The 11,018-nt window shown below is 40.7% G+C and overlaps 1 protein-coding gene and 1 non-coding gene across 2 annotated transcripts; one reads left to right on the forward strand and one right to left on the reverse strand.

Moving 5' to 3' along the window:
• Positions 1-527: 527 nt before the first annotated feature.
• Positions 528-9,246, reverse strand: LOC133480391 (E3 ubiquitin-protein ligase RNF13-like). Its single transcript, XM_061778307.1, has 5 exons — positions 9,146-9,246; positions 7,727-7,797; positions 7,458-7,538; positions 4,472-4,552; positions 528-2,044 (listed from the first exon to the last, which is right to left on the reverse strand). Exons 2-5 carry the CDS (start codon positions 7,767-7,769, stop codon positions 1,677-1,679), a joined length of 573 nt encoding a protein of 190 aa, XP_061634291.1. The 5' UTR covers positions 7,770-7,797; positions 9,146-9,246; the 3' UTR covers positions 528-1,676.
• Positions 5,330-5,401, forward strand: trnag-gcc (transfer RNA glycine (anticodon GCC)). The gene has a single exon. It is a non-coding gene; the product is annotated as a tRNA-Gly (tRNA).
• Positions 9,247-11,018: the final 1,772 nt, after the last annotated feature.

The following is an 11,018-nucleotide window of genomic DNA, read 5'->3' on the forward strand; positions in this document are numbered from 1 at the left end:
ACTGAGCATCGTTATGTTTGGTGGAAAAAGGGAAGCTGGCAAGTCTGTGCTTGAACACCATCTGAACTTTGAAGTACAAGGGGGCAGCATCATGTTGGGGGTTGTTTTGCCTTCAGGAGTGAGTGGATGGGTTAAAAAAAAAGACAAGACTATCAAAAGTGGAAGGAGAGCAGGGAAATATTTCACAACACACAGGTCCATGATTTTCAAACACTGCAAATTCCCACCATGCAGAACCCGCTGCTGTGGTGGCCTCAGAAGGTGGACAGTTAGGCCAAGTTGTGCAATTACCTGGCTGTCCCAGTGGCAAGCACAGCAAGCTTGAGGATTTGATTCTCAGGCTGGAAATACCATCATGGCATAGCGGGCTTTACCCAGGTCCATGCGCGTGTGTTTAACAGGTACGTTCTGCATAAATTTCATGTATGAACTATGGTCGGTGAATATAGATTACAGAGTGTTACAACTGATTTAGGTTAATTTTGCATCACTGAATCCAAAAATGACATCCATTTCTCTTGTGCAGGTCATGTTTTTATGCCAAGTTGTTAAGTTTATTAATCAAATGTTACAAACTTTGCCTACTGCAAATTTAATTGTAAACATTGATAAAAGTACCTGTTAATTGAGTGTTACATCATCATTGCTCAGAATTCAGGGCATGAACCTCCGTTTATTTGAACCTCTAAAGCGAAAATATCTACACGTAAACAAAAACGTGGCCACAGTTCAAAAAGTTGATTTGGATTCAGCACATCAAAACTGTCCAAAATCAGCAAAAAAAAAAATCTTAAGACAAATTTGTCGACAAGTGTGATTGCAAAGCATTACCTCTGCCTGTGATTAAAAAAAATAAAAATTACAGCACTGAAACAATAACGTGATCAGCGTCGAGTCGAAATCGACTCAATTTAGTGTCGACTTACAAAATCTGAAGTCATGCAACCTGGTCGCCAGTCCATCTTCTCACAATAAAGCTTCTTGAAAATAAAGACTTTTCTCCTATATTCGCAAATAACTTTTCTATTAATATTATGACTACATTTTTGTAGTGTTCTGTCTTTTTTCACAAATCCTCAAGTGAACAATTTATTCTTTTCCTCTTTCCCTTTTCTATAGCGCCTGTCTTCATTAGCATCGCAGGTGAGCTGGAGCCTATCCCAGCTGACTTTAGGTGAGAGTCGTGGTACACCCTAATTTTCTTCTCATAACATGACTATGAAATGACTTTTTTTGGTTGGTATTATTAAAACTTCATTCTTGCAACACAATGACTTATTTCTTGTAACATGACTTACTGTTTTACTTTCCAGTGATGGGCTGAAACTGCTCTGTATACTGTGTTCTTTCCACTCTGTACTTAAAAAAACGTGGCTGGAGAAGAAGCGGCATAGCAGTTGAAGAAGCCTCAGTGTGTATGTACAGTAAAAAATGATGAGAGAGTGTCACAGTTTATACATATGGTGATGAGTGTATTTACGCATTGCTCTTCTGGACATTGTCTTCGTTTTTCAGGAGTGTCTTATATTAGCGACTCCAATACAGTTGGTATGTGTAGTCCTAGCACAGGTTCCTTCAACACTTCATTCGCTAGCTTGCAATCAAATGTACATCTGAATATGCAGGGAGAGGATATTAAAGTAAGCAGCATCTTTTGAGGGGTTCCCAACAAAGAGTCAAGCTTGAAGTAGGTCGTGATCGTGGCCTTCAGGGCTCGACCGCTGCATCTGGACCACCACGGTCTCCACATTGACCTCCTCCTCGCTGTTGCTGCTTTCGTCCAGCTCGTCGTCCTCGTACTCAGAAGAGGAAGACTCCTGGCCGCGGTCGGAGCGAGATGCCGCCGACATGGTGCCGAAGGAGTGGGCGCTGGTGGAGGCCAGCGAGCGCAGCAGCGGGGTGCTTTCGGACGCCTCGTCGTTCTCTTCGGCGCCGCTCTCCTCTGAGTCGGAGTCGTCCTGCGAGGGGACCACCTTTTGCTTGCACACCGGACACGTTTTCTTGGTTTTGGTCAGCCAGGGGTCCACGCACTTGCTGTGGTAGGCTGTGGGGACAAATGCTCATTAAATGTGGTTCTTAACTAGAACTGCATCAAAAACCAAGGGAATGAGCTACACTTAAATTGACGTCAACTTGTCGAAAATAACCCTCACCCTGAAGAGAGGAAGAGACTGTGCGAAAAAGGTGGTACGGATCTGTTATTTTGGTTCCCTAAAAGTATTCCCAAGTGGAACACAAATGATCGGAACCAAACTGAACTGTACTACTTGGTGACAGGCCTTGAGAGAGAGTGCCAAAAAGTGCAAGGGTACCCTTACAAGTGTTCCCAATGGAATCATACCGAACTGTACTCTAGAGCAGGGTGCTCAAAAGTATAGTACAGTGCAACCTGTTTTTTTTGTATGCCCTAGCTTTCGTACAATTTGGTTTGCCACAATTATTTTGTCAAAGGTTTTTGACACAGATTTTACAGCCACTCCATTCATTTCTCAGTATCGATCCGTCCATATCCGAGGCATTTCGTAAATTATGTAAAAACAAGGAGGCATCGGTGTAATATCCTGTCCAAAGTCAGACCTTCAAAATAAAAGCATGCAGTATAATCAAACAGTTTTACCACGCCTTCTTTGGCTACATGGGGGCTTCAGTGCAATTTAGCTGTTGCACAAACAAAATGGTTTGAGCACGACTGCTAAATAAGCCACCATTTAGCTGAGGTACTTTTATTTTGAAGGCCTTACCTTTGACAGACTGTTACACCAATGTTGCTCCAACTTGACCGGGAAAAGCTTGTTATTGCTTGGAATTCTTCATAAAAGCTGACATTAAGTCTTCAATAAAGGTAAAGTCATTAATTAGTCATTGATATCTATGGAAAAGTAGTTATTCTATGTACAACCCCAATTCCAATGAAGTAGGGACGTTGTGGTAAACATAAATGTAAAACAGAATACAATGATTTGCAAATCATGTTCAACCTATATTTAATTGAATAAACTACAAAGACAAATTATTTAATGTTCCAACTGAGAAACTATTGTTTTTAGCAAACAATCATTAACTTAGAATTTTATGGCTGCAACACGTTCCAAAAAAGCTGGGACAGGGTCATGTTTACCACTGTGTTACATCACCTTTTCCTTTAACAACATTCAATAAACGTTTGGGAACTGAGGACACTAATTATTGAAGCTTTGTAGGTGGAATTCTTTCCCATTCTTGCTTGATGTACAGCTTCAGCCGGGGTCTCTGTTGTCGTATTTTACGCTTCATTAGGCGCCAAACATTTTCACTGGGAGACAGGTCTGGACTGCAGGCAGGCCAGTCTAGTACTCACACTCTTACTACGAAGCCACACTGTTGTAACGTGCAGAATGTGGTTTGGCATTGTCTTGCTGAAATAAGCAGGGGCGTCCATGAAAAAGACATTGCTTGGATGGCAGCATATGTTTCTCCAAAACCTGTATGTACCTTTCAGCATTAATGGTGCCTTCACAGATGTGTAAGTTACTCATGCCATTGGCACTAACACAGCTCAATACCATCACTGATGCTGGCTTTTGAACTTTGCGTCCATAACAGTCCGGGTGGTTCTTTTCCTCTTTCGCGCGGAGGACAAAACGTCCACAATTTCCCAAAACAATTTGAAATGTGGACTCGTCGGACCACAGAACACTTTTCCACTTTGCATCAGTCTATCTTAGATGAGCTCGGGCCCAGAGAAGCCGGCGGCGTTTCTGGGTGTTGTTGATAAATGGCTTAGAAACTTAGTAGAGTTTCAAGTTGCACTTACGGATGTAGCGGCAAACTGTATTTACTGACATTGGTTTCTGAAGTGTTCCTGAGCCCATGTGGTGATATCCTTTACACATTGATGTCGCTTTTTGATGCAGTGCCGCCTGAGGGATCGAAGGTCACGGGCATTTAATGTTGGTTTTCAGGCTTGCCGCTTACATGCAGTGATTTCTCCAGATTCTCTGAACCTTTTGATGATATTATGGACCGTAGATGATGAAATCCCTAAATTCCTTGCAATTGTACATTGAGGAACATTGTCCTTAACCTATTCGACTATTTTCTCACCCACTTGTGCACAAAGAGGTGAACCTCGCCCCATCTTTGCTTGTGAATGAGTGAGCAATTCAGGGACGCTCCTTTTACACCCAACCATGGCACCCACCTGTTCCCAATTAGCCTGTTCTCCTGTGGGGTGTTTGATGAGCATTCCTCAACTTTCTCAGTCTTTTTTGCGACCTGTCCCAGCTTTTTTGGAACGTGTTGCAGCCATAAAATTCTAAGTTAATGATTATTTGCTAAAAACAAAGTTTATCAGTTTGAACATTAAATATCTTGTCTTTGTAGTGTATTCAACACAGATGATCAAACTACACTATTCAGTGCCAAAAGTGCTTAAAGTGTTGAAATCCTTCAGCTTATGTGTCCAGAGAGTGTACATGGAGACTGGACTCACCATGAGAACATGGTAGGACCCGGAGTTTGTCTGCTTCTTCGTACTCGTCCAGACAGATGGCACAAACATCGTAGATGTCTCCTGACAAACAAAGCACATTTTTTAATTGCTTTACTGGCTTCCACTAACACACTTGGTGTTTTCCATCCGTCCATTTTCTTAATCGCTTCGCCTCATACTGACAAGGATGACTTTCCAAGCACAAAGTGAATATGGAACTCATAGAAACTGATTTGAGAGTAGGGTTGGGCAGCGAGAATGGATTGGAACCGGGACTAATAGTAATTTCGGTTCCCAGTTTCGATGCCTAGTCCGCTGACCCCGAAGAAGCGGCGAAAACCAACGAAGAAGAGCACGCACGAAAACATGCTTGTGCCCAACGGCGGCAAACAAAAGTGTGTCTTAACTTTGTGAAAATGAATGACCAGTTGACTCAGTGCAACACTTGGAATAAGAAAATATTGTGCAAAGGAGGCTTTCACGATGTGTAGCGTCTGACGGGCTCCTTCCCACTCCCAGCCTCAACCTACACCGCCCGGATCTTCAATTAAGTCAACTGTCAGTCAATTGGGTGAGTGAAACAATAAAATACGTCTGTGCCAACATTGAGACAGCTAACAAGGTAAACGGTTGGTTGCACTTTTGCATTGATGGTTTTTAGCGTTTATTTTAAAACCAAACGTAAGAGCCGATGACAGAAAAAATAGCTGAACATTGAGCTAAAACTTGACCGTAGCAACTTTACATCACAATGAATTGGGACAAAATCCACACAAACATCTCACAGTATCACAAACACTAACCTTGTGCCTCATCGGTGGGTAAGGAAAGGAATAAACGTTTTATAGCATTTGGTAAGCATTGGTGTTTCAGTGGTAGAATTCTCGCCTGCCACGCGGGAGGCCCGGGTCCGATTCCCGGCCAAATGCAGCTTGACTGTTTAAAGTTTTCTCCGGGCACTCCGGTTTCCTCCCACATCCCAAAAACATGCATTAATTGGAGACTCTAAATTGCCCGTAGGCATGACTGTGAGTGCGAATGGTTGTTTGTTTCTCTGTGCCCTGCGATTGGCTGGCAACCAGTTCAGGGTGTACCCCGCCTCCTGCCCGATGATAGCTGGGATAGGCTCCAGCACGCCCGCGACCCTAGTGAGGAGAAGCGGCTCGGAAAATGGATGGATGGATAGCATTTGGTTCCATCCATTAAAAAAAAAAATCACCAGTGCCGTGTGAGGTTACTTTCCGTGCCAAAATGCTGAGTTCCGGTGCGTACCCTTCAAAATAAAAGGCTACAAGCTTAAAACAGGAAGTCAAGTTAAAACTTGCACATATAAACCATTTGATGTGATAAAACAGTCCCAAACAACGATTTTAACAATGCTATATTTAACTTTTAGCAACATTAATTAATGAATATTAAGTCAATTGGGTTAGTTCCACCCACACTGCCTTTTAGTTCATAGGTTTGATATTGATACTGGTTATAAAGAACCCAGAGTCAAATGTTCATTTTAGTCTATGCTGCGGGCTGCTAAGAAAATAGATGTTCATAATTTGGACACCCTTTATGAAAACGTTTTTGACCCAGCCCCCTAAAATAGTGGAATCGAGAATCGTTTGGAACCGGAATCGAAATAAGGAACTGGAATCGCTCAAATTCAAATGATGCCCAACCCTATTTGAGAGTCAATGTTTGGATCATCTCATTTGAGATTCATTCATTCATTCTCATTCAAAATAAAATGAGTCAAATCAAACCATAGCTCCACTGTCATGGACACAGTCCAAGCTACTTTGAGCAAAACTGTGGTAAAAAAAAATGTTGAGTGATGCTATTAGACGTAGTCGGATTGTACAGAGCGAGGGACGAGGGGCAAGTGGGGTGTGTGATGGTCATTTTGATTGATCCATGCGCTGGTCGACTCCCAATCTCGGTATTACTTTTCCGAACAAGCCTCTTGAAGAAGTGAGTTTAAGAATTTACCAACTCACTCCCTTTTCAAATTCCACATTTTTTCCTGGACCGGGCTTAAGGGAGGGTGGACTTTTGTGAGCTGCTGTGTTTACGTAAGCTCCAAGTGAGCATGTTTTCCTCTGGTGCCCTCGCCAGGGCCGCATTTGACCTTATATGGACGCCCAGTCACATCCACCACCACCTTCCTCCTCTATCTCCACTTCCCGTCCTCCTTTTTTCTCCCACTGACAGCAACTGAAACTTAAAGAAAAAGTTTTCACTTCATCTATTATTTTCTTTCAGCTCACATGGATCCCTCATACATCTAGGAAGTGCTGAATTATAAGCACAAAGTACAAGACCAAACGTAGCGTTTCAATACCAATGATAAGACTATCCACTGGAATGGATCTCGGCTCTAAATTAACTGATTTGTTGGTTTTCCGTGTTTCAGTTTCATTTCCTCATGAGAAAAAAAACAGTGCAACTACAAGAACATATTCACTTGCCTTTTTGGACCGAGGGATCAAGAAGACTACCTAAATTCCTCATATCGTGCTCAGTTCTTTACTGAGCAAATCAGGCATTTACACACATGGACAAAATTGTTTGTACCCCTCTGTTCATGAAAGAAAACCCCACAGTGGTAACAGAAATAAATAAAAGAAAATGAAAATCAGTCATTGCTTTTGAATTGTGGTTCAACAGAATTCTTAAAAAAAATAAAATCTCATGAAACTGGCCTGGACAAAAATGATGGTACCCCTAGAAGAGATTGAAAATAATTTGACTCATGGCTGTTTTAGCTCAAAAGGGTGCTTCTACTAAATACTGAGCAAAGGGTCTGAATACTTATGGCTGTGTGATATTTCAGTTTTTCCTTTTTAATAAATCAGCAAAAATATTATGGGTTTTTTCTGTCAATATGGGGTGCTGTGTGTACATTAATGAGGGAAAAAAATCAACTTAAATGATTTTGCATGTTAACAAAGAGTGAAAAATTTAAGGGGGTCTGAAAACTTTCCATACCCACTGTATATCAGTGTCAGATCACACCATCTGTCGTCGTTTGAGCCAAACTGGACTTCATGGGAGACGACCAAGGAGGACACCACTGTTGAAAAGAAATCATAAAAAAGCGAGACTGGAATTTGTCAAACTGCATGTTGACAAGCCACAAAGCTTTTGTGAGAATGTCCTATGGACAGACGAGACAAAACTGGAACCTTTTGGCGAGGCACATTAGCTCTATGTTCACAGACGCAAAAATGAAGCATACCAAGAAAAGAGGACTGTCCCTACTGTGAAACATGGAGGAGGCTCTGTTATGCTCTGGGGTATCCATGCTGCATCTGGCACAGGGTGTCTTAAATCTGTGCGGGGGACAATGAAACTGAAGACTATCAAGGTATTCTAGAGAGAAATGTGCTGCCCAGTGTTAGAAAGCTTGGTCTCATTCGCAGGTCATGGGTCTTGCAACAAGATAATGACCCAAAACACACAGCTAAAAAAAAACAAGAATGGCTAAGAGTAAAAGATTGGACAATACTGAAGTGCCCTTATTTGAGCCCCAATCTAAATCCTACTGAACATCTGTGGAAGGAGCTGAAACATGTTGCGGGAGAAAGCACCCTTCAAATCTTAGACAACTGGAGCAGTTTGCTCCAGAGTGGGCCAAATTACCTGCTGAGAAGTGCATAAGTCTCATTGAAAGTTACATAAATCGTTTCGTTGCAGTGATTAGCTCAAAAGGTTGTGCAACAAAACATTAAGGGTCACATCATTTTTGTCCAGGCCTGTTTCCTGAGTTTGTTTTTTTAAATAATTCTGTTGAACCACAATTCAAAATCAATGTCTGATTTTCGTTTATAATTTTCTTGAAATGTTTATTTATTATTAGTTCTGTCAAATTCAAATTATTTCTGTGACCACTGTGGGTGTTTCCTTTCATTAACAGAGGGTTACGAACATTTTTGTCCATGTGTATTTGTTCAAATATACAGTATATTTATAATAATATTGTATATTACTATACATTTTTGTGTATATGTTAACCACAATTAAATGGATTCAAATTTGATAAATTGCAAAAAAATAAATACAACGCTGTGGCATGAAGCATTGTGAACTCTGCAACATGCAAAATGCCAAGATCAGCTTTAACACTCCACGGAGAAATTGTTAACATGAACGGACTTAATTCAAAGATACCCCCAAGCATCTGCTTGAGGTGACATGCTTACTTGTGAAATGAGGTAAAAAAAATAAATACCACATTGCCTAAAACTGCGGCGTCCACTATAATGGACACCAGGTCTCACTCTCAATTAATCCCTGGTTGCGTAATACACTCAACATAAGCGCCTTTATCCCCAAAGGATAAAAACAGGCAGCAACTGCTGCTATCTCAGTTCATAGGTGCTATTGTTTACACAAGGACATTTAAAAGTTAACTGCATAGCCCATTTGAACCATGTTGCTAACCAAAATACCAGCACCTAAGCAGTCTGTTGAATTAAAATGCGGAGTCTTTGTCATGAACGGAACAGAGGATAGGACCCAAAAATGTACGACTCCAAAACAAATGGACAGTTTAAAAAAAGAGAGGTTTCATATACGGGCAGAGGTCGGTACACAGGCAGGCAATCCGAAAAAGGCAACAGTATCCAAAAATGTGAGGCAAAAAGCGAGGTCGATAATCGGAACAGGGTCTAGTCTTACTGTGAGTCTGTGACGTGGAAACAAGGAATGCGACGACAAGGTACAATGAACTGGCGACTAGAAAGAATGAGACACGAGGTTAAATGCAAGGGGTAATTAGGGTGAACGAGGCACAGGTGGTGAAGATGCTCTCAGGAGCAGGTGTGTATGAGACAGTGGGGAAGACAACAACCGGAACACACACACAATTAATCATTAATAAATTAATCCTAATAATAATAAGAGAACAATAAAACATGAATTAAAATGGCAAATGTATGGCAACAATGTTATAATCACGTTCCCTGTGATCATTTTACGTGTTGAAACCTAATTTCTAATATTATCCACAAAATTGTATACATTTATTCCGAACAGAGTATTTTCTGCATTTTTTAGCATTTCTCTTGGCTGCACAATTTCCATCCAGTAGGATGTTCGATTTTTTTGTCTGACTTTTAGCCTTTATGTGTTGCTGCCTTCAAAATCAGGAGTGACGGTTGATGTAATTTAAACTAGTATACTAGCAATGGGACCTTATCTTGTGCGAAATGAGAATTGTTAAGTACAATTTCTTAACATGTTTTCTTATGTAAAGTCATGGCTTTAAAGCCATCAATACACAAACATCTTCTGCAAGCATTGCCGCCACCCCCCCCTGTAAAAGCACCCGAAGACAAATACAGCAAGTTGACATTGATTAAACCTGCCCAGGCTTTCTTAGGACTTGAAAAACTGGTCTGGGGCCTTTTTTAGACTGGGAAGGAATTATAAGATGAGAGTGCTCTAAAACGTGTAAATGCAAATACAAGACATGAATATGTAATAATAAAATAATAATTATATTATATAATAATAATATAACATACAAACACGTCACTGTCCATGCATTTTACATTTTCTTTCGCCACAAGCAGGGTTATGTACAACCCCAATTCCAATGAAGTTGGGATGTTGTGTTAAACATAAATAAAAACAGAAAACAATGATTTGCAAATCATGTTCAACCTATATTTAATTGAATACACTACAAAGACAAGATATTTAATGTTCAAACTGATAAACTTGATTGTTTTTATCAAATAATCATTAACTTAGAATTTAATGGCTGCAACACATTCCAAAAAAAACTGGGATATGTGGCAAAAAAGAGGAATGCTCATCAAACACCTCTTTGGAACATCCAACAGGTGAACAGGCTAATTGGGAACAGGTGGGTGCCACAGTGGTAAACATGAGCCTGTCCCAGCTTTTTTGGAACGTGTTGCAGCCGTAAAATTCTAAGTTAATGATTATTTGCTGTAAACAATAAAGTTTATCAGTTTGAACATCAAATATCTTGTCTTTGTAGTGTATTCAATTAATAGAGGTTGAACATGATTTGCAAATCATTGTATTCTGTTTTTATTTGTTTAACACAACGTCCCAACTTCCTTGGAATTGGGGTTGTAAGTTGTGAAATAATGGCCATCGTGGGGGGGGGAAAGTTAGATTGTATAGTATTCCATTAGATCTAATTATATCACTTTTTCCCATTTTATTTGTTGTGATTTAATTTGCCAATTTAAAAAGCTGTCCTTCACTATCTGTATGCAATCTCAGAAGGCATCTTGGCAACATGTAAAGCTTTCAAATTCCCGGTATTCCTGAAAACAGAACAATAAAAAGGACATACTGTACATCACAACTCATGTCCCCTTCTTTTTTGTTCTTTATTAATCAGCTAGCCTTCCAGCAGCGTCCTCGCATCTCTGAGGAGCCACGCTGTCCCACTGAACTTCAGATGAGCAGTGTGAAGCGTGCTGGCAGAGACATGACACTCAGTGGAAGACAGGCCGCCAGAAACAGCCAAAAGTGTGCAGAGTGGCGCTGAATGAGAGAGCTGTTCTGTGCC

The sequence above is a fragment of the Phyllopteryx taeniolatus genome, chromosome 7 (genome assembly GCF_024500385.1).
Source record: "Phyllopteryx taeniolatus isolate TA_2022b chromosome 7, UOR_Ptae_1.2, whole genome shotgun sequence".
NCBI classification, from domain to species: Eukaryota; Metazoa; Chordata; class Actinopteri; order Syngnathiformes; family Syngnathidae; genus Phyllopteryx; species Phyllopteryx taeniolatus.